Raw genomic sequence first — 24227 nt, 5'->3', positions numbered from 1 at the left:
CGCCTGTCGAATGTGTTGTTTTCCCATTAAAGTGCACTGCTGTAGTCCATAGAAGAACTGAGAATTTAGTGTTTTTACAGCTACTTTAAGTCCTTTACTTCTGCCAGTACAGGGATAGAACCACCAACCTTGACATATGTGGGTTGGAAGTCGCTTTACCTGATTTTTAAAGTGAAAAACAGAAGCATTTCATTTTAAACAGTTTGCAGTGGTCCGAAGTTATTCCTCACTTAGCTTATGCATTCAGAACATCCTAATTACTCACCATGATGAGTTTATAAGTGCTTTTCACAACTACCAGAGACAAGAGCGGAGTTTTGCTGTCATGGTAAAGCTAACGACGTTTTTTTATTTCGAACTCAAGAGCTGCTTACACAATCTGTTCTGGGGTAAGACACATTTTGGACACAAATACACACAAAACAATCAGGTGCAGATCCTTTAAGCTGCATTGGAAGTTAAATATTAATATGCAGTGTTCCTCTAAGCTCCTCTTTCACATTTGATCTTATTAAAATGATTATGGCCATATCCTGACATGCCAAACCAGTTTAGATGTGCCGTTAACCAAAACCGTGACTGCAAGTTTGGGCTCATTTGTAAACCAGTTCCACCGAAAAAAATCCAGCACCGATGTTTGTTGGAGACAGAATCGATCAAAAAATACTTGCTGTTCTCTAAACACAAATGATTTCTGGTCTTAAAAATGTGGAAAAACATAACTAGTTCTTCTCCACAAACCTGACTCTTATTTGGTCTGTAAGCAGGCCTTGCTCCTGCTTGTTTCCATGGAAATGTTGTTCCTTTGGGTATAATGTTCCACAGTATGACATAACAGATCTACCCCATGGTGAATGTTTCAAGGTACGGTTATAAATTTCCGTGTATCTCCAGAAAGTTACATACTGTACCTTTTATTGTTTTGCACAGAAAATCCCGAGGCTCAGATAGTTTAAAACACCTGAACGTTACATAATAGACTTTTAATATTGATTCATTGCTGTGTTCTTTTTAAATAGATTTTTTTGGTCCAAGAACGTCTCAAGTTTCCCCTCCCTTTACCTCATAGCCTCCGAACTGTCCTCCATCTTACCTCCTCCCTGTTTTAAGCTCCCTCTCCTCTCCATCTGTCACTGCTCCCTCGCTCCCTCCCTCTGTAACATGTGCTTTTCGTTGGCGCTCTGAACTGATAAGATGTTAATGAGTCACTACAGGCGGCTGGAACAGAGGAGAGCGAAGGAGGGGGGGAATAAGACAACAGCATACTGGAAATGCAATAGCGTACATTACAGCACTACCACTTTATAATATCTAGACACTTATTAGCCTTATAAAACCGCGGGTGTTGTAGATTATAATTATATAGACGACAAAAAGTGTGATATGTTTTCTTTAAAAGCGCTGGAGCAGTTTTTACAGCCTTAAAAATGTGAAAAACCAAGCTAGTTTGCAGTAATCTAGAAGTACTGCTCACTTACCTTATGCATTCAGACCATCCTAATTACCACCATGAGTTTATAAGTGCTTTTTTATAAGAGAAATACCTATATACGTTTAATTTACTTTATAATCCAAACTAGCCCATGAGCAGTAATCTGTGCCGATACTTTTTTACCGTTATTTATGCTCGATTTAGACTCTATACGTTGCTCTGTTCTATGTAATAATGTCTCAAAATTGGCAATCATATAACTTCAACTAGAAAAAACATAGTTTGCATGGCGTTTATGTCGAAATATCGTCCCATTTAACTCCTCATTAGTCCAACATTGCTCCAGAAATAACAAGGTCTTAGTTCAAATCCTTTCAAAATAAAAGCTTTTCATGTCACTAGGATGCGGCTCATGGTTTGACCTTCTGTTTAAATGAGACCTGATCATCAAATGTTTATTGAGTGACTGAGTGAGTGATCGGGTTCGACAGCTGCGGCATCAAAGGTGTGGCATGAATGTGGAGTGCTGCATTCTGGGTAACGGCCAATCCTCCTCCTCTCTCCATATACTGTGGGTTATTCCTGGTACTGTTATTGATTTGGGATTGTTTAGACCTGCTTCAGTTCTGGTTTAGTTCTTCTCTAGGTCTGTTTTGGTCCCTGTTTTTATAATTTAATCTTGATTGCAACATGGTTTAGTCCTGACCAAGACTTTGTTAAGTCCTGGTTTAGATCTAGTTTAGTCTTTATGTAATATGTGCCATCAGTTATTGATTTGAACTTGTTTAGTCCTGGTGTAATCCTGGTTTACTCCTGGTTTAGTTCTAGTTCCGATCAGTAGATGGTTTTGTGGTTTTTGACATTTAGTTTAGACTTAATTTAGTTCTGATTAGGTTTGTAGTTAGTCTTGATTTTCCAAGTTTAGTCCTAATTAAGTCTTGGTTTAGTCTTGGTTTAGTCCTAGTTTAGTCCTAGTTTAGTCCTGGTTTATCCCTGGTTTACCCCTGGTTTAGTCCTGGTTTACCTTTGGTTTAGTCCTGGTTTAGTCCTGGTTTAGTCCTGGTTAGGCTTGTAGTTAATCAGGACTAAACCGTGCAGAAATCAAGACTGTCTTGGTTTAGAACTGGTTTAAACCAAATTTTATTGGTGTAAGTTTAGCCCTGATTTTGCCTTTATTTAGTCCTTTCTTGGACCCAGTTTCGTCCCGATTAGGTCTAAACCAGGTCTAAACAAAGACTTAGTTAAGCCGTGGTGTGATTTATTGATTTGAACTTGTTTGAACCTGCTTCAGTCCTAGTTTAACTCTTATTTAGTCCTGGTTTTGTCATTTTTTTAAATTTATTTTAGACCTAGTTTAACTGAAAACCTAACCAGGACTAGTATTAATTTCAACAATGTTTAGAACTGATTAAGTCTTGGTTTAGAAGTGGCTTAGACCCAATTTATATTGGTGTAAGTTTAGTCCTGATTGGGTCTTTATTTAGTCCTAGTTTAGACCGAGGTCAGTCCTGGTTTGGATCTGTTTTAATCCTGATTAAGTCCTTGTTTAGACCTGGTTTAGACCTAGTTAAGACCTGGTTTTATCTTGACTTAAGGTGTGGCATGCATGTGGAATGTTGCATTTTGGGTAACTGCCAAACTTGCAATAAATTGCTCTCCTCATTAAAACACTGTAGTTCTTTTTATAGTAGTTTCAAGTTTTGGTTTTATTATGCACATTAAATTGCTGAATGTACTTCTGTATCTGAAACAGCAGTGGCTTATGTACGCCTTTAATTTTACTTTATAGATTTAAAGGGCCGGTACCAAATTTTTTCTTTTTTCCCATGTATTTGAGCAAAATTTGTCTTGCCCCTGTACATATATGTTGTATAAGCAGTTCTGGGGGTCAAAATAAGTCCACTATGTGCTGTCTGCATCTAATTATAAAGCGTTTTATTGTACGATTATCAGGAAGTGTGCAGTTAGCATGCTAGTAGTAGTACTAGTACTTTACTTTATAACTCTGCTTATATGCTGCTTATATGTGAGTAATAACTTTAGACCACTACAAACTTTTTAAAATGAACACGTTCTGTTTTTCACATTTTCCAGACAGTAAAAATCCAGTACAGCGCCTTTAAAGTGACCAGTTTTATTTTATTATGCACATTGCGTTGTCTTGTATACTTGTCCAAAGATATCCACACATCGAAACAACACAACCATTTAAGGGTTTTGAGGAGGAAACAACATTATAACATAGATTAGAATGCAGCGTAATCTGTGCGCTTTAATAATAATCTCTCCATCGTCTTCCTCAACCCAGTGCAACTCTTTGGAAATGCCTCAGCTTGCTTTTTCCTCCTATCACTTCTTTTTTTTTTCCCTTTTCTCAAAACATGTCAAAATTCCTGGTAGAAATTCTGCAACTTTTGGTGAGTGCATTCCTGGTAGACTCAGGTTTTGGCTTGTTTCTCATGACGTGTCTGGCACACTCCCTCATTACTGTTGCATTGTCATTGTATTGCATTGGTTTAGCCTCCAGGTGCTGAAGCTGTTCTTAAGATACACAGCGACCTCAAGTAAACCTGGGTATAAAGTGTGTATGGCAGTGTATATGTGTAAATGACAGCGTGTATGACTGTGTGTATGACAGTGTGTATGACAGTGTGTATGACAGTGTGTATGACAGTGTGTATGACAGTGTGTATTACAGTGTGTATTACAGTGTGTATGACAATGTGTATATGACGGTGTATATGACAATGTGTATATGACAATGTGTATATGACAATGTGTATATGACAATGTGTGTATGTGTATATGACAGTGTGTATGACAATGTGTATGACAGTGTGTATGACAGTGTGTATGACAGTGTGTGTATGACAGTGTGTGTATGACAGGTTAGACTCATTTCACTATGAGCAAATTATTTTTTGTCTTTTTTTTTTTTTTTGGTAAAGTTTATAATTTTACTTGCTGGTTGGACATGGGCACCAGATATGTAGCAGTAGTAGTAGCAGCAGCAGCAGTAGTCATTAATAGTGATAGTAGTAGTAGTAGTAGTAGTAGTAGTAGTAGTAGTAGTAGTAGTAGTAGTAGTAGTAGTAGTAGGAGTAGGAGTAGGAGTAGGAGGTGGTATTAATAGCAGTAGTAATAGTAGCAGTACTAGCATTAGTAGTAGCGGTAGTAATAGCAGCAGTAGTAGTAGTGATAGTGGTAGTATTTGTAACAGTATCAGTAGTAGTAGCAGTAGTAGCAGCATACACAAAAAAGTATACATAAAATAGTAGTAATAACAATAGTAATAGTTGTTAGGGGTGAAGTAGTAGTCAGTAGGTGTAATAGTGTGTTATTGTTTGTAGTAGTAGTAAATGATAATTGTAGTTGGTGTAATAGTAAATATATATTTTTATAGAAAAAGATAAAAATAAAACTTGGTCCACTGGCGGGCTGAATGATTTAGGGGAAAAGTCTAAGTGCAGTTTTGTCATTTATGTTTGACTAATATGATTCTGTTTAAAGTTCACATTTTAAACACATCTAGAAGATTTGACCAAAAAAATGAAATCTGAAATGTCAAAGTGATACAAGAATCACTTTTCAGAACATGTTTGTACAGATCTAAACTATAGGGTCAGCAGCTTTTATGCAGAATAAAACAGGAGATGTTGTTGCTTATGGAGACAGTTATGGTACACGTTTGCCATTTGCTAATTCCATCCATTCAAATTGCAGTTCATCTCTCGGCCGAGTCCACTGTATTTTTAACCCTTTACTTAGTCACACGTTCATATTCTTTATTACATGCATCTCGGACTTGTCAAATCAAGCATTCAAAACATGACATCATCCTCTGTGTGATTTCAAAAGCGGGAAAAATCAGGCCTTCTCCACTCAAAGACGCCTTTGTTAAAGCGTGGAACGCCTGACACTTTATTTTATTTTCTCTGGGGAAAAATAAGCTTTGTTCTCCACTGACAGACTCCTCGGCACAAGCTGAAGACAAGACACAAACATCCAAGAGAGACAGGCAAAGGAGAGGATAGAGGGAGGAGGGAGGGATGGAGGGATGGAGGGAGGGTATGGGATAGGAGAAATGACCATCAAGAAGTGGTAGTTAGTTTGTGGTAGTAGTTGGTGGAGTTAACAGTAGTAGTAGTAGTAGTAGCAGCAGCAGCAGCAGTAAAAGTAGTAATAATAGACTTCTAAGCACAAGCTGAATACAAGACACAAACATAAACGTTACCCAGGCAAAGGAGAGGATAGAGGGAGGGACGGAAGAGTATAAGACAGGAGGAAGAAGTAGTGATTGTAGTAAGTTAGTTCATAGTGGAAGTGGTAGTAGTAGTAGCAGTAGTTAGTTCATTTGTTAGCTCGTGGTGGTGATGGTGGTGGTAGTAGTCGTCGTATTTATTGTAGCGATCGACTGATATGGGTTTTTTCATAGCTGATGCCAGTTAAGAATCAAAAGATTCAGATTTCCGCAAATTCTATCGTTTAAATTTAGCCACAGCTCTTTAAAAAAGCACTGTGGAGCAGGGTGGAGTGGTGTGGAGCAGTGTGGATCAGGGTGAAGTAGTGTGGAACAATGTGAACCAGGGAGAAACAATGTGGAGCAATGTGGATCAGGGTGAAACGCTGGGGAAAAGTGTGTAGTGGCGTGGAGCAGTGTGGATCAGGGTGAAGTAGTGTGGAACAATGTGGATCATGGTGAAGTAGTGTGGAACAATGTGGATCAGGGTGAAGCAGTAAGGAACGGTGTGGAGCAGGTTTGAGCAGGGTATAGCAGGTTGGAGCAGTGTGGAATAGTGTAGTCATATTTGTACTGTTATCTCTTCACACTAAAATTTGTAAATAAAACTTTGTGTGTGTTTTTACGCAGCAGCTCGGCCAAAACAAAATATCGGCCTCTGCTGAAGATTTAAGGCCGATACAGATAGCATAAAAAGAGAAAATATCGGTCCAATATCAGTCCATCTATAATTCTTAGTGGTAGTAGTAGTAGTAATAATAAGTAATAATAGTAGTTAATTGGTAATGTTTGTGGTAGTAGCAGTAGTTGTAATAGCAAATCCATTTCAAAGATGCACTATGTAACTTTTTAAGCGCAGGGTCCGCCACATCTGCTTGTCTCCATGGAGATGTTATTGCTTTGCCTATAATGTTCCACGGTATGGACATTAAACTTAAACAAAAAATAAATTTGAAAAACATGAATTGTATGAAACTGTAATTACTGAGCAGGCTTGCCTCTCCACAGATTTGACCTGTAAATGAACCTGGAGTGACATCACCTGCTTGTTTCCATGGAGATAGACAAGTTTAATGTCATAATGTGGAGCATACCTGATACCTGATCAATGATATAATAATATCTCCATAGAGAGCAGGACCAGAAACCAGAAAACAACAGAAAAGTTCCATAGTGTATCTTTACATATTTTAGGTATAAGTTCCTTGTCTGTTATTGAAATCTTACCCTCCTCTCCTATTAGGCTCTCCCTGTCCCTGCTCCTTTCTCTCTACTCCTCTCTCCCTCCCTCTCTCCATCTCTCTCCCGTTCTCCTCTTCCTCTCTCTCCTCCCAACCCCTCATTCCCCTCTCCCTCTCTCTCCCTCCCCCTTTCTCTCCATCTCTCTCTCTCCCCCTTCCTCCTCCTCCTCTCTCTCCCAAATTACCCAGCTGTCTTTGCAGGCCCGACAGGCAGCCGTTAATTAGCCAATCTCACGCTCGGTTAGCGGGCTGGGGAGAGCGAGCCGATGCGCCGCGGTAGCACAGCCCCAAATGGAGAGGTGCAGGAACATATTGTTAAAGTGTGGTAAAGTGGAAGAAGTAGTCTGAATAGATCCGGGCGAGTGAATGGGTTTTTTAGGAGGAGAGAAAGTACTTTGGGAACTTGGATGTTGAGTTTCCTGAGAATTTTGGACAAAAAATGTGGGAAAGAATCTCTATAGTTGGATTGAAGTGGAGATGTCAAGTGCGCTAACTAAATGTTTCCCATTGGATTAAAAGGAGCTGGTGGTTTGGACAGTGGAACTAAAGTAGGTCAAAATCAGGGTTAAACTTTGTAAACTGGGGACGAATTAAAGTGCCGCACCAGTAGTCAAGAGGAAGACCAAAGAGATTGAGATGTATGGCTGTAAGAGTGAAATGAGAAATGTGAAAGTTAGTTCGGTCCTGGTTTGGTCCTGATTTGGTCCTGATTTGGTGCTGGTTTGGTCCTGGTTTGGTGCTGGTTTGGTCCTGGTTTGGTGCTGGTTTGGTGCTGGTTTGGTGCTGGTTTGGTCCTGCCTGCTTTAGTACTGGTTTAGTCGTGGTTTAGTTCCTGTTTCTATTGGGCCAAATTTGAGTGTTGCACCAATAGTCAAGAGCAAAATCAAAGATTTATGGGGTAATAGTAAAAGAAGAAAAATATGTTGGTTTAGTCAAGGTTTAGTCCTGTTTGATCCTGGTTTGGTCCTGGTTCAGTCCTGGTTCAGTCCTGGTTCAGTCCTGGTTTAGTCCTGGTTTTGTCCTGGTTTAGTCCTGGTTTAGTCCTGGTTTTGTCCTGGTTTAGTCCTGGTTTAGTCTTGGTTTAGCCCTGGTTTAGTCCTGATTCCGTCCTGGTTTAGCCCCGGTTTAGTCACGCTTTAGTCTTGCTATAGTCCTGGTTTAGTCCTTGAATGTTGAGTTTCCTGAGAATTTTTGACAAAAAAGTGGAAAAAAATTTCTATAGCTGGATTGAAGTGGAAATGTCAAGTGCACCCACTAAATGTTTCCCATTGGATTAAAAGGAGCTGGTGGTTTGGACACTGGAACTAAAGTAGGTCAAAATCAGGGCTTAATTTGTCACACCAATAAAATAGAAGATATTCATCCAAACTAAGTCATTCTGCTTATATCCTTTCACCAGTAAACAAGCATTCAAATACAACTTTGGTCCATTCAAAACTACTTTTAAATACCTTGGCATATATTATTTGGAAGCAGGCTTGTAATGCAGGATCTATCATAATAGTTTAGACCTGGTTTAGACCTGGTTTAGACCTGGTTTAGACCTGGTTTAGACCTGGTTTAGACCTGGTTTAGACCTGGTTTAGTCCTAGATAAGACCTAGATAAGACCTAGGTTAGTCCTTGCTTATGCCTGTTTTAGTCCTTTTATTTGTTTTATTTGTGGTTTGGTTCAGTGGTTAATATCAGATATGCTTTAGTTCATTCTGGTTTAGTCCTCGGTTAAACCTGTTTTAGACCTGTTTTAGTCCTATCTTGTTCTTCAGTCCTTGCCATCTTCCACTGAACCCATTTCTCTGCTAAATTGCGGTTCTTGTTCATTATTTGTCACTGGCTCTGCTGCTGTAGTTGAAATCCTACATGAGTCATCTCTCCTCTCCCACACTGTTAGTCCACTGTCCCTGTACAATAATGGCCCAAACGTCTCCATATAAAAGAAAATGTACAACGCTTTTGAGTGTGAACAAAATAGGCCCTGAGTATTGACAACATAATCTAAATATACGCTATGAGTGCATTTGTTTATGATAGACAACATCGAAACACATTAAAAGTGCAGATTTTTACCGTCTTAACAACATGAAAAACAGAACTAGCTCATTTTAAACAGTTTGCATTGGTCCAGAGTTACTCCTCGCTCACCTTACACACAAAAAAGAAGTATTTATTCATTTATTTAGCTAGTTAAGTAAACATAATTGCACTGTTAAAGTAGCATTTGTTGCAAACTTTTAATTATTATAAAAAATGTGTGTGTTTGTTTTACTTCTTTAATTAGCTGTTTGGAGTAAATTGGGTAACTAATCTTGCATGCACAAAACATTTCCAGAAATTAATTGGTTTTCATACTTGATACATGCAGTAGAATGTACAAGAATGTGTGCATGTTCTCCCGTCTCCTCCTCTCAGTAAGGAGGTTGCGGGTTAGACTCATGATCTGGGTGGAGCTGGAGTGGATTGTGCATGTACTATATATATTTAAAACATAACCGCTACCTTGTACTTACACTTGCGCTGTCAGTAAATGGAATACTTTTATTGTGCTCCGATAAATGTAATTACTGCAGACAAGTACTTAACAGCGTAACCCAGCGGACACTTATGCTAAAAGCTGAATCTCCATTGACTTCTATTAGCATTGGGGTGTAGGTAGCTTAATCCCATTTTATAGCATTACCCTACCCAATCTGCGTCATTGCATTTTTTATCAAGCGAGGAACAACATTAGCGGGTTCATTACTAGCCGTGCTGTTAAATGTCTCACCATTGAGTAGATAACAATGCGTCGGGGGCCATTTTGAAGGCAGCGGTAGTTCCCATAGGACCAATACAGAAGAAATTCAATCAGCAAGACTTCACTTCCACCAGCGGCCATTTTGGATTTTATTACACACCAAGACAACAAACACAGGAGTTTTCTTTTATTGAATCAATTGGAAAACAGCTATTAATGGTATTGGTAGTAAAAGTGACGGTGTATTGCGATATATGGGGTAAAAGTAATCTAGGTTGCAATAATGGTGTACAAACTTTTAACTATGGTCAGTAGAAATCGGATAACTAGAGTAACCAGATAACTCAAAAACTAGATCTTATTTCTGGATTTTTAAAAACACTCCTGATCTCTCTGAGTGTTAATTAAACTCGCATATAATTTACATAACCAATGTCTAGCCTCTTTCTAACTTGATCTTTGCCTAAACTGAATGGCAAAGCGTTTACTGCACCACGCCTTTTAAACAAACACTCTGCGTATATTTTCTTTTGCACAGAAGCTTAAAACCCATCACCGCGGCGACTGAAACGTGAGCCTGGCCCCATGGGAAAGGTCAAAGTTTACCCTCTCTCCCCATGAACCCTCTCAAAACCCCTATCTGTTTGAGAAAGAGGCTCCCCTTCCTCCTCTTCCCTTTTCTACTTTCTCTCACACTCCATCCCCCCCTTTCCCTCTTGCTATCTCTCTCCTTCTTGCTATCTCTCTCGTGAATGTGCTCTCTCTCTCTCTCATTATCCCTCTCGTGTTGTCTGTCTCTTTGTCCCCCTTTCTTTCTTGCTATCTCTCTCTCACTATCTCTCTCTTGTGGTCTCTTTCTCTCTCTCTTGGTGTTTCTCACTCCCTTTCTCTTTTGCTATCTCTTTCACTATCTCTCTTGCTACGTCTCTCTATCATTAACTCTCTCTTTTTCTTGCTGTTTTTCTCTCCCTTTCTCTTTTACTATCACACTCCTTCTCCCCCTCTTTATCTTGCTCTCTCCCTCTCTCTCGCTTTGTCCCTCTCTTGTTCTCTATCTCCCTCTCTCTTCCCCTCTCTCGCACTCTCTGCCTTTCTCTCTCTTGCTCTCCCTCTCTCTCGCTTCCTCTCTCTCACTCTCCACCTCTCTGTCTCTCTCTCCCCACTCTCTCCCTCTTGCTCTCCATTTCTCTGTCCCTCTCTCTCTGTGTCTCTCTACCCCCCTCTCGCTCTCCCTCTCTCCATCTCTCTGTCTCTCGACTCTCTCGCTCTCCCTCTCACTCTCACCCCCTCTCTCTTATGCTCTCTCTCTCTCCATCTCGGTTTCAAGTCTTTTCCTCCTCTCCCTTGTTTTTCTTGGTCCAGTTTCTTCTTCAAACAGTGAACATTTTGCTGATATTTGGGTGGGCTGAATGATTTGGAAAAATATATAATAACTGTGATTTTTCTTAGATTTGTAATTTATGTTTGTTCAAAGTTCACATTTTTAACTCGTCCAGTACAGATCTAAACTACAGGGTTAGCAGTTTTTAACCTATTTCTGCTTTTCATGGATATTTTATCAAAAACTGGGATAAGCTCACTGCATCCATTGAAATTGTGATTATGTAAATGCAAAATATATAACAGGACGTATATATTTTCTCAGGATTGTGACTGTATTAAATGACTCCACGTCCACAGAGTGAAGTGTCGACTTCTCCCACAGCTGCTCCTCCAAAACTCTGAACTGTTGAACTGAGGGAGGCCCCAGAAACTTGAGCTACCCCACGATATTTGCACTATTTCTACTGTGCAAAGAGAGAGGGAGGGAGGGAGAGTGGAGGAGAGAGAGAGGGAGATAGTGAGGGAGAGTGGAGGAGAGAGAGAGAGAGTGGAGGAGAGAGAGAGGGGGGGAAGATGGAGGAGAGAGAGAGGGAGAGTGGAGGAAAGAGGGAGAGATGAGGGAGGATGGAGGAGAGAGAGGGAGGGAGAGTGGAGGAGAGAGAGAGAGGGAGAGATGGAGGGAGAGTGGAGGAGAGAGAGAGGGAGAGATGGAGGAGAGAGAGGGAGGGAGGATGGAGGAGAGAGAGAGGGAGGGAGGATGGAAGAGAGAGAGAGGGAGGAAGAGTGGAGGAGAGAAAGGGAGGAAGAGTGGAGGAGAGAGAGGGAGGCAGAGTGGAGGAGAGAGATGGAGGGAGAGTGGAAGAGAAAGAGAGGGAGAGATGGAGAGAGAGGGAGAGTGGAAGAGAGAGATGGAGAGAGGAGGAGAGAGGGAGAGAGGGAGAGATGGGCAGTAGACAGGAGTGAGAGAGAGGGAGAGAGAGTAGCATGAAGAAGCGAGAGAGAAAGGGAGAGAGAAATAGAGAGAGGTAGAGATGGGCAGTACATAGGAGTGATTAAGAGAAAGAGAGAAGGGGAGCGAGAGGGAGAGATTAGAGAGGTACAGATGGACAGTAGATGGGAGCGACTAAGAGAGAGAGAGGGAGCGAGAGGTAGCTAGAAAGAGAGAGAGGAAGCAAGAGGGAGAGATAGAGAGGGAGAGAGATGGGCAGTAGATAGAAGAGAGCAAGAGGGAGAGAGCTGGGGGAGAGCTAGATAGATAGAGAGGGAGCGAGAGGGAGGTAGAGGTAGATATGGGCAGTAGATGGGAGTGACTAAGATAGATAGATAGAGATAGATGGAGAGAGAGGGGAGGGAAGGAGGAAGAGAGAGGGATTTATCTGGGATATAAAATAACTTGTTGCATGATCTCTTCTGTTTCGTTTGTACTCATGAGTCAGTTCAAAAACCCAAATCAACTTAGAAAAGATATCGGTTCCAAATATATGACCGATACTGATAATGAAACTGATATATTAGTGTTGCAAGATTAATCGTGATCAAAGCAAAGTCACGATTTAAATGGATACTATCACAATTAGATGTATTTCCTCCTATTGTCCTAGTAGTAGTAGTAGTAGTAGTAGTAGTAGCAGTAGCAGTAGCAGTAGCAGTACAATAAAATAAGATACTTTCCTGAACGTGACATGCATTTTCTCCTGCCCCAAAGCTAACTTCATATAGCTTATTCATTATTCCCTCACCGCCCTTATAAACCCTTTACTGTCCTCTGAACAAAATAATAAATAAACAAAATAATCTTCTAACGCCCATAAACCGCTTTCTCTTTTCATCAGGAACAAAGAAAACCAAAACATTCGGAGGAGAGTGTAAGAATTCAGCCCGGTGCTAATTATAGTAGCGTTTCCTTCTCTCCTCTTCAAATCCGTAGCCGGTTCGACCTCCCGCGCGCTGGGTTTATGTAGATGCTAGCTTTGATCACTGCTTCCTCGTTAACCTGAAGCTAGCGGCGTAGCATTTGACGGACACATTTAAAACCATTACATAAGACTCCAGCCAGTGGGGCTCGTTACTGTAGGTTTATACTGTGCCGTTAGCTTTGTCTGTGTTGTAGCCTAGTCGATTTTCTTATTAAAGTGGAGTCTTATTACACTTCTATGGGATATTAGCTGCTAACACATAACATATTTACATCAGCATCATCGTAAAAGTGCTGTGTTAGCTGAAAACAACGCATATGTTTAATAAATTTCACTTTTCTTATCGCCATGATGAGTCTCGCCTCCCTTTCATGTCTGTGCTAAGTCACTCCCCCTTCAGAGCGCTACCATAACACAATTAGTCTCTTCCAGCTAATGAAACGACTGCACATCACATCAGGTTTGTGAAGTTGTAGTGTGTCGTTTTGTATCATGTTTTTGTGTATTTGGGTGACGTAGGTTTGTAGAACTTTGGAACTTTAGGATCCTACTGCTAAACGTAAGGAGGGTTCAAATAGAGCCGGGAGAGATCACTAGATTACTCAAACATGCATGGATGACATCTAAAACTTCTTCAGGCACGTTTTTGATGAGGGAACGACGTTATAACGTGGTAGAAAACTTCAAAAAGTCAATTTTGCATAATGCCCTCTCTTTAAAGGCTATAATAAGGCTATTGCTAGGTTTTTATTATTATACCTTTTGGAAGATTTGGGGGAAGATTAGCTTAATTGCTAGTTTTCAGATTTTGATGAGGTCATAATTTCAAATGGAGTGCAGGGGTCTGTGTATCTCTATTGGAGGTTTACCATCCAATATAACAGGAAACATCCAAACTTCTGATCCACAAATGTTGAACCTTCTCATTATGTTTTTGGGATCGGCTCCACAAACTTGTCATATTAATCTTATGGCTTAAAGTCATTTCAGCTGACGACTATCACGTCTTTGGGGTTGAATAATGGAAGCTATTGTGGGGAAAAAATCACTTTAGTTCATTTATACTGATGGAGAAGATGAAGAACTTTGTGCCAGTTTTTGTTTCATGTGGATAGACCCAGTAATTACAGAGATATTAACCAGAAACCGGGTCAACAAATCTGCAATTCAATACAAAATATATCACTACTCGTTAATAATATATAAACTGTAATAATAATAATGCACAAACCAGTAATGTGATCCTAAAATGTTCTACAAATCTTGAATTCAAAGTCTGGTAGGATATAAGAGCTTAAGGATAAATTTAAGGGAAAATGGGGAGGAAAATGGTTGTTGGTTGCTAGGGAGAGATCGGTGCAGTTTCCATGGTAACGGGTATAGTATATTTTTTTTTGGTTGGGATGCGTTTTCCAGGACGACACCGGTTCATTATCACAGTCAGAGCAGGGACCGGGGAGGACAGAGCAGGACAGGACAGGAAACTAAATGATTCCTAAGTTTTCTGGACTGTAAAAATTTGATTTGTGGTTTATGTAACTTTTCTGGTGGGGGGGTCAGCTACCTGCTTGTTTCCATAGAGATATTATTGCTCTGTCTGGAATGTCCCACGGTATTGCATTACACATATGTTGCTGTTATGTCATTCCAGGTGTTTGATTGCTTAAAAACAGCTTGAAAAATATGCATTCTTACTGTGAGTGGGGCCGCCTCTCCACAGATCTGACCTGTAACTTAGCTTGGTGCATCATCTGTTTATTGCCATGGAAGTAGAGAGCCATATTGCGGAACACTGCGGACAAGCAGGTGGCTGATAAGTGGTTTTAGGTCCACTGTGTAACTTTTCTCGCTATTTGTCTCCGTTGACTTGTTTTTCCTTTGCTTGAAATGTTCCACAGTATGGCATTAAAGACCCTGTACCCATTTTTTTCCCCATGTATTTGAGCCAAATGTGTCTTGCCCCAGTACTTGTGGTCAAAATAAGTCCACTGTGTACTGTCTGCATCTGATTATAAAGCGTTGTATTGTCCATTTATCAGGAAGGGCGCGGTAGCTTGCTAGTCGTTGCTCAGAATGCATCAGGTAAGTGAGGAATAACTTTGGACCACGCCGTACCCGACAGGAAAAGTCACGTACAGCGCCTTTGACATTTCCTCCAAACATAAATATTTGAACGAGATGCTGTCTGTTGTTTTGTCGAATTCCTCCATTTTGTTTGGTTTATTAGATGCTGGATATTAGACGTGCCAGAATGATTTGGCAAATTGACTTTCCCACATTTGATTATTTTATGTTTTTCTTTCAGTCCAGAGTCATTAGCGGCGCAGTAGTGCTTGTGTCTTAACGATGTCTCTCCTCCTCCTCCTCCTCATCCCTCCTTCCACACTTTTTCATAATTGTTTTTTCTAGTCGTTTGTCTTGTAGAGGCGGCTGCAAATGCTTTTTTGACAAAACTATACGCAGTAATTTCCTGTTTTCTTCCTTCCTTTGTATATATTTTGTTCTTAAAGGCGCTGTACGTGATTTTTATCGTCTTAAAAACGTGAAAAACAGAACTAGCTCATTTTAAACGGTTCGCAGTGGTCCAAAGTTACTCCTCACTTACCTTATACACTATGAACATCCTAATTATTCACTGCAATGAGTTTATAGGCACTTTTCACTAGCATGCTAACAGTGCATTTCTGTTGCTCTGCTCAAATACATGGGAAAACATCTAACAACTCAATAGAGACAAATAGACAACGAGAAAAGTCACACAGTGGACCTTAACCACTTATCTAAATAATTTCTTCATATTCTTGCAAATTTTCCTATCTTTGCACGTAGAGTATAAAGCGTCCCAGTGAGTATTATGGGATGTGCGTGGATGTGTGGGAGGAAGGATGGCTCTAATAGCAGCTAACAGTGACAGTCTAATCACAGGTTAAAGCTAGCTTCTTTCTACTGAAGATAATTAGCTTTAGTTCATCGCCCCCGTGCTCCGAAGATCACATCTGGGCCACGAGGTCTCACTCTCTACCATAAATCTGATACATCTCTGCAAATAAAGTGATATAAAAAAAAAAGAAAACATGATTATTAAAGGGGGCATGTTATGTAAGACTGAGCTTTTAACCATATTATAACTGTGTTCTTGCTTCCCTCAAAGTTGTATTTTGATGTTTTCACCTACCCCCTACCTCCGCCTACGTATCTGTACTTACTTGTAATTACATAAAGAACACATTTTGTGCTTTTGTCTGCTATATAGTTAGGATCTATGACACCCATGGATCATTTTGAACATTTTAAATCGCAATATTGATATAAAACAATTTAATAAACAAAGCTGACTTTGCGTTGGAAAATCCCGAATCCCAATGGGAGCTAACATCGAGGTGAAAACGGGGGTTGATTTTGAACAATAGAAACACATAAACGAATATCTGCCGCTTGTTACGATGGATTTGATGTGTGCGTTCCTATCTTTAATTTCCGCTCTCTGTGTGTGTCCTCAGATGACATCGCCTACGAGGTGCGTTGGTTTTTCACAGAGCTGCGGGGTGGAGACACCGCGGCTCAGCTCATCAGCATGGACTGTTCTGGAGTCGTGCGAAAAGAGGCGCGGAACTCGTCCAGCGACGTCTCTGTCCAGCGCACCGACACACACTCCTATGAGCTCAGTGTACACGGGGCGCAAGACAGGTATAAACCCCGACACTCAGAAGAAATGCATGGAAGATTTAGACTTTAAACTCCACAAACATGACATAATAGAGTTCCCAGGTATGAGGAATTTACATCAAAAAGTACTTATTGAAGTTCTAGATATCCTCACTGATCACATTGTGTTTTCAGAAGAACTATCTAAAAGGTAAATTAGCAAATGTTGAACCTGTTTTTTTATTAGTGACACCTTAGAATTTGCTGTACAGTTGTCCCTCACTATATCGTGGTTCACCTCTCGCTGTTTCGTTTATTTTTTAGTGCAATTTTACATGCTTTTTTACAGTGTATGAGCTTGCACTGCGTTCTGCGTCCTGATTGGCTAAGGGACTGTAGACCATTGTCCATCAGTCTCCTCCGTGCCGCGTCTCCTGTACAGTACAGAATGTGTTCAGACAAATTTACATAAACGTTGGATCGCAGTGTGACTCTGAAGTGCTGTATGTTTGCAAGTTTTCTGCCCGACAAAACCCACAATGTCAATGAAACGTTCTGCACCGACAAAGGCGCCTACGAAGGTTTGAACTTTGAGAGTGTTTAAACAAGACAGAAATGTGAGAAAATGTTAATGCCTGTGTGAGAAAAGTGGATAAAGTGTGTGGTGAGGGGTTTTACAGCCAAAAACATAGAGAATAATTGTAAAAAATTTCGCCTATTGTGGGTTATTTAGTAACCCCCGCCATAAACGAGGGACCACTGTATTACAAAAATTGCATTTTAACTATATTCATTTTAGCTGCCCCTCATCTGTATTAAATATTATTGACCTATAGAATGTTGTGATGTCGTCTGAAACCCAGAAAAAACTTTTATTGTTAACAACTATAATATTGACTTATTCTTGATTACAAAAACATTGGACATGATGGACAAGTCGTTCGTTATAATTTGGTGTTTTGTTTCTCAAGATGATTATCCAATCAGAAAACGGATTAAGCCTCGCATGAAATCCAGTTGGTTTAAGCCTAAAAAGAGTCTCTGTTCTGTCCAATTACTGAGAATAAGACAAACTTGTGTGTCTCCTGTATCCGCAGGTTAAAGCTCTGGCGACACAGGTTTAATTGTCGTTTTAAAATTGTCGTTATAATTATTGCCGTTACAATAATTACACATATGTTGTTGTTTGTTTCAGTGACAGCGGAGAGTATCATTGTGTAGTCACTCCCTGTTACGTGTCTCCTTCCACCAAAACCTGGACCAAAGCTGAAGAGATCACCTCCTCCAGGATCTTTCTCACTGTCAAATTCGCTGGTTTGTTTGAATGATATATAATATATAATACAGTCTCACTTTGTAATATTTTTAAGCACTTTAGTCGCCTACATGGACATACTGTATATCATAACCTTAAATACTTTGTTTTATTTTCCAGTTTGGGATTCACTAAAGTTACCTCTTCTGTACGGGACAGTGGCATCAATAGGTAAGGACTAATTAGTGAAATAATTGACAGCATTTCTCACACATTTTGTTAATGTTTTGCTATAGTTATTAAAGCTACCATCAGTAAATTCTCCTCCCCTCACCTGGCCCCTTCCCTCACCTGGCCTTGTTCAAACTCACCTGTGCACTCCGGGTTTCTTTGTGTCAGGCCAGGTCAGACAGAAGTAACATAGATAGCCTCTAGTGGTAAAGTGTGAGAATACAACAGGGACGGGTCCGCCAGTCTAATTACAAATGGTAGCTTTAAATGTAGCAGTTTTTTTGATACTATAAAGTTAGGCTTACTAAATAAAAACGAAAAACTATTAAAAGATGTAACAATAGACATAAAGCAGCTAGTGTTGTCGCGATACTGAAATGTCAAGCTTGATTTTGATACTAACGAATAGACTTGATGCACAATATTTAATACTTGATACTTTTTCTTTAAATGGTCGTCCAGTAGGTTCCATATTGGTCCATGGGTGTTGTGTCTTACAGTTGTTCAGATACAGCTCAAGATTATTCTAAATGTGACTTTTTTTGTATAAATACTTGCTCAAATGCATATCTAGTTTTGATACTTTTGTTTATATATATAGTAACTTTGTTCCCTGTGTTTTGTCTGTCAGGGGTGGGGCTCTTTTCCCTGATCTTTGGCCTGGTTTGCGCTCACTGCTGCTGCCGTAACACCTCACACACTCCCCTCTCCCGAAACAAACTACTGCACCTGGAGATGGACTGACAAACAGCCACCCCCGCAAACCTACAAACCTGCAGAGCGCACCACAAAAATCCCAAAAATCACTCCAACGAGGCTCTCTCCGACGACTTCTGGGAGGCCAAATATTTCCCAAATCGCAACGGGAATTGGGATTAAGAAATTCGGATCTTTAAATTACAAAATCTGGTGCTTTTTTGCAGGTTTTTGCGGGGATACGAGCTTTGATACTGCTCCAATCTGTGTGCTTCCAATGATCAAACTTTGGAAAATTATTTGGAATTTCACTGCCATTTTGTGGAATTTTTATTATTTTTTTTTTAAAGTAAGGGATGACATTTTGTTGCAATTGAATAAAGGGATATCTACGGCAACATTTGAGGGTCAAAACTCAAAGCGGTTTTGATCAAATTTTGGAAAATGATTTGAAATTTCACTGCCATTTTGTTTTTGGTTTTTTTTGGAATAAGCAACGACTACCATTACAAGGGATGACATTTGCATAAAGGGATATCTATGGCAACTCAAGAGGATCAGAACTCAAAGCAGATTTTCGACGATATTGATCAAACTTTGCAATATTATCTGAAATTTCACTGCCATTTGGGAATTTTTCTTTTTTTTTTTTTTGTTTGACTAAGCAACAACGACCACTATAAGGAATGACATTTTGTGGCATTTGAATAAAGGGATATCTACGGCAACTCAAGAGGGTCAAACTCAAAGCTGTATTGAGTCGCCGTATTGGATTTTTGGATTGAAATCGCTTGGGAGATTTTAACGGGACTGCCATTTGAATCCAGGCAGCATTGCGTTATAACATTGCCACAAAAAGACGATAATCTTATAGTTTTTTGCAAATTTGAAGAGATTTTAAGACATTTTTAAGCTTTACACAGAGATATTATGCAGTTAGCGTGTTAGTGTGAATCAAACTATCGGAGAAAGACTTCAAATTTCTTCAGAAAATTTTCTAACTGTGTTGAAATAATGGTTTTTGTGCGTTTTTGTACTTTTTGGTGTGACTGTGAGATGCATGTGTTGTTCATATTGACTTCCAGGTTTCAAATGCCTTTAAATCTGCAGTAATTTCAACAACTGTTAAACATTTAAACTGTTTTAAACCATCCGTTCTTCTGTTGTCAAAGCCTTGTATTAATATTTGCCTTATTTGACTAAAACACACAGTATAGCCCCTTTTTAATTAAGCTTATAGAGTTTAAAGTTTATTTTGGCCCCGCCGTCATGTAGTGAGTCGGTAAGATATTTTACCAGGGCCTAGTCCTATCTCGCAATGACAAGTCTTAAAGGCCCTGTACCTGATTTTTACTGTCTTAAAAAGTATTTCCTTCAAAGTTATTCTTCACTTGCCTTATGCATTCAGAGCATCCTAATTAATGACCGCAATGAGTTTTTAAGCGCTTTCCACAACTTTCAGAGGGTTTTGCAGTGAGGTAACGCTAACAACAACTAGCATGCTAATAGACACTTCCTGATTATTGGACAGTATATACAGACAGTACACAGCTGACTTATTTTGACCCCTAGAGCTGCTTATACAATATATCTGTACTGGGGCAAGACGCATGACAAAATTGGGTACAGGACATTTAAGGCATATTTTTAGAAATATCTAGCCAATAATTTACAAGAAAAATGCCTAGCTAGAAATATTAAACAAATGATAGACCTCTTAGACCAAAACAATGTCAAATTACTTATAGCGTTCAATTGACACCAACTGTTACCCGTTGAGCGATTTCGTCCATGTTAAATTACTTAAAATGGCTCAACATTGGGAACATTTTAGAGTGAAGACGTTTTAGTCGATTGTTTTAAAACCCGTTTGCATCTTTACTTTTAAATAGATGATGGGATGCAAAGAATATACAAAACACATATGTCTCATTTGCATAGACCTTATAATGGTTCCCCCTATAGAGAAACACAGCCATATAACGAACGCATCATTAACTTCTTCCCATACGTTTTAATGGACCCCATAGTGTTTTAAAAATGTTATTGCAATGAAAACCTTTTGCAACAATAAAGGGGTCATTTATTTAGTAGATTTCATTATTCTAAGCTCATTTTTAAAAATCCAAAATTTAAAAATAGTAAATATGATAAACCTTTTTTTTTTACTTAAAATGATTATAAAGGCTCTATTGTATGTTGATTTCTTTTTTTAAATATACATTTAAAGGTGTATAGTGTAACTTTTCTGGTGAAGGGGCACGCTACCCGCTTGTCTCCATGGAGATGCTATTGCTACGTCTGGATTGTTCCACAGTATGGCATTAAATGTATATATTTTGCATTTATTCACATGTATTCTTGGTAGTGCTACATTCTTGTCTCCATGGATATAGTTTAATGCCATGCTGTGGAACCATCTAGGCAAGGCAATAGACCCTTCACCAGAAAAGTTACACAATGCAACTTTAAACTACTAAATTGATCCAGAAATGTATTAATCGTATTGCTAAAGATTTTGGATTGTTACCTTGCATGGCTTGTGAGTGTATTTTCAATTTAAATACGCTACTATTACGACAAAATGTTATTATTTTTATTCCAACAGGCCAAATTAATTTTTACTTTTTATTTTGACATTTTGCATTGGAAATCTGGAGCATCTATACCTGCTTCTCCCAATGCAAACTAAAGCCACTCCAGTAGGCCCCATATGAACATGCAATACAGTATCTACAGTAATATCCAATGTGCCAAATCTCCATAGCAATAGACCATATTAAAGGCTGATCCAGTGTTTCTGCATTCATTCAAATGTTTTTATAAATAAATAGATTTATATAAAAATGTGAATTTTTGTGGGTTTTCTTTTGGTAACAACTGTTACATAAAGATTTTTTTTTTTTTTTACTTTTGAAATACAAATTGTGTAGAAACTATATAGGTTTTGTAAGCTTCTAGTCCTGGATTAGTCCTGGTTTAGTCTTGGTTTAGTCCTATGTTAGACTTGGTTTGGTCCTGGTCTAGTCCTGGTCTAGTCCTGGTCTAGTACCTGGAGTAGTCCTGGTCTAGTACCTGGAGTAGTCCTGGTCTAGTCCTGGTCTAGTCCTGGTCTAGTCCTGGCTTAATATTGGTTTAGTTCTGGTTTAATCATTTTTAGTCCTACATTAGTCTTGGTCTAGTCCCGCTCTTGTCCTGCTCTTATCCTGGTCTTTGTCTTGGTCTTGTCCTGGACTAATCCTGGTCTTGTCTTGATTCATTTCAGTCCTAGTGTGCATTCATAGTCCTGGTTTAAGCAAAGTTTTCCATGTGTAGACTCTAGTCCTGGCCTAGTCCTGGCCTAGTCCTGGCCTAGTCCTGGCCTAGTCCTGGCCTAGTCCTGGCCTAGTCCTGGTTTAGTCTTGGTTCAGTTCAGTGTTCATTCAAACTATGCATTCTGGTTTTAGCCAAGTTTACCTAACGTAGTCCTGTTTAATCCTGGTCTATTCCTGGATGGAGATATGCAGATGACTTACACTCTACCAGAGAAGTTACACAGTACAGCTTTAAACACGTCACTGGGTTTCATATTGATAGCGTTTAGCATTCGTAGCACTTGACTTTTGAAACTTTGAAAAGAGCGTTTCTGTTTGAGCTTGTTTTGCAGTGCTGTGGTCCTTTTTGTGCTGAGTGCTTGTTTTGGTTCGGCTCTCGTCCCTGCATCTGAATGAGACGAGCTGAGGCTAGCAACTAAACAGAGAACGCTCCATCTATCAAACTGATCAGGTTTGAATCGCTCCAAAAGTGAAATATCTGTACTACTTCATAATAACTAAAGACTAAATAATGAACATATACCTAATAAGAATGATTCAGGCTTACAGAGACTTACATAATACCCAAACTCCAAACCCCTTAATTAAGTAGTGACTATTTGTTCATTATGAATTAAATCTTTGTATTTGTTTAATGTTAGTTGTAGTATTATTTTACTTAACTAATACTACTATTAACATTACTAATACCTTATCATACTGCTGTACTGCTACCACTTTACCATTTTTGCTCCTGCCACTACCACTATAACTACTTCTACTACTACTACTGCTAGTATTACTATTGCTATTACTAATGCTTCTACAACAACTACTACTGCTTCTGTTACTGCTTCTGCTGCTGCTACTGCTACTGATATTATTATAAATTGACAGCTACAGTAACTCCATGTGAGGTTCCTAGATTTCTCTGGATTGATCAAATTCTAATTCTTGTTATAATACTATAATAATGTTGACTACTTTTACTGCTGCTACAACTACTATTCATACTACTTTTACTATTACTATTATGTAAAAAATAATACTGATACTAACATTACTACTACCCTATCGTACAGGGTTTGTAGCAAAAAATGTGGAATTAACCCTGGTTTAGTCCTGATTTAGTCCTTTTAATCCTGGTTTAGTCCTGGGTCAAACTTGGTTTGGTCCTGGTGTGGTCCTGGTGTGGTCCTGGTTTGGTCCTGGTTTGGTCCTGGTTTGGTCCTGGTCTCATCCTGGTCCGGTCCTGGTCTCATCCTGGTCCGGTCCTGGTCCGGTCCTGGTCTCATCATGGTCTCATCATGGTCTCATCCTGGTCTTTTCCCGGTCTGGTCCTGGTGTGGTTCCAGTCTGGTCCCGGTCTGGTCCCGGTCTGGTCTCATCCTGGTCCGGTCCAGTCCCGGTCCGGTCCCTGTCCGGTCCCAGTCTCGTCCCAGTCTCGTTCCAGTGTAGTCCTTGTCCAGTTTTGTTCTAGTTTTGTTCTAGTTTTCCGTGGCTGGATTTAACTGGGCTGGGACCACAAAGGTGTGAAAACCGTCTTCACCCAAAAAGAGTGATATTTAATCCCTTCATCTGTCGAGGTTTAGACAGCTGCTTTCCCACTCACCGCTCGACTCTTGGCAAGACCTTTGAATTGTGAATGTTTTGAATGTGCCAAATATCAAAAAGTACCTCATATTCAAACTGTGAAAGGAGGAAATAGGGCTTCAGATGGATCTAACTCTTTCCTAGCTCACAAACCCTCTGATACATCACTAGCATTCACTTGCATGTATTTTTGGCCATTAGAGCTGTAGAAATTCTTGTTGTGCTGCCGATGGATGAGTCGACTAAAAAGGGGGCGTGGCAAAAGCTCTCAAAACTATTACGCATCTCTATGTATCTGACCCAAACTGCACTCACAAGACTACACCTGCAGGGGGCTTTCATGCAAAAACTACTATTTATGACCTTAATCTGCCTTTTCTACATCTTCAGAAAACTCATTTCACCCACTAACTTCTCCTTTCTGCTGTTATCCCGTATAAATCCTTATAATCGACAAGTACTACAGCACTACTGGGCATGTTCACAAATTTTTTCCACGTTCGATAAGAAGTTTTACTATCTGATTTTGTCATAAAGTGCTGTTTTTACAATATAATCTAGATGAGAAATACGACTGGTACCTTCTCTTTAAATTTGAAATGTGGCATAATTATGAACTGAACAAAAGT

General features: G+C 39.6%; 1 protein-coding gene across 1 annotated transcript in view; it reads left to right on the top strand.

The window, feature by feature from the left end:
• Nucleotides 1-21561, top strand: part of ptgfrnb (prostaglandin F2 receptor inhibitor b) — an 87615-nt gene extending 66054 nt beyond the window's left edge. Inside the window, exons 13-16 of the mRNA XM_033980690.2 lie at nt 16386-16572; nt 17726-17844; nt 17966-18016; nt 18648-21561. Of these exons, the coding sequence (XP_033836581.1) occupies nt 16386-16572; nt 17726-17844; nt 17966-18016; nt 18648-18760 (470 nt within the window). The 3' untranslated portion in view covers nt 18761-21561. The remainder of the gene's footprint in view (nt 1-16385; nt 16573-17725; nt 17845-17965; nt 18017-18647) is intronic.
• Nucleotides 21562-24227: the final 2666 nt, after the last annotated feature.

Source organism: Periophthalmus magnuspinnatus, chromosome 2 (genome assembly GCF_009829125.3).
Source record: "Periophthalmus magnuspinnatus isolate fPerMag1 chromosome 2, fPerMag1.2.pri, whole genome shotgun sequence".
NCBI lineage: Eukaryota > Metazoa > Chordata > Actinopteri > Gobiiformes > Gobiidae > Periophthalmus > Periophthalmus magnuspinnatus.
The sequence above is the reverse complement of the archived record's forward strand: the minus strand, read 5'-3'. Positions and strand labels throughout refer to the sequence as shown.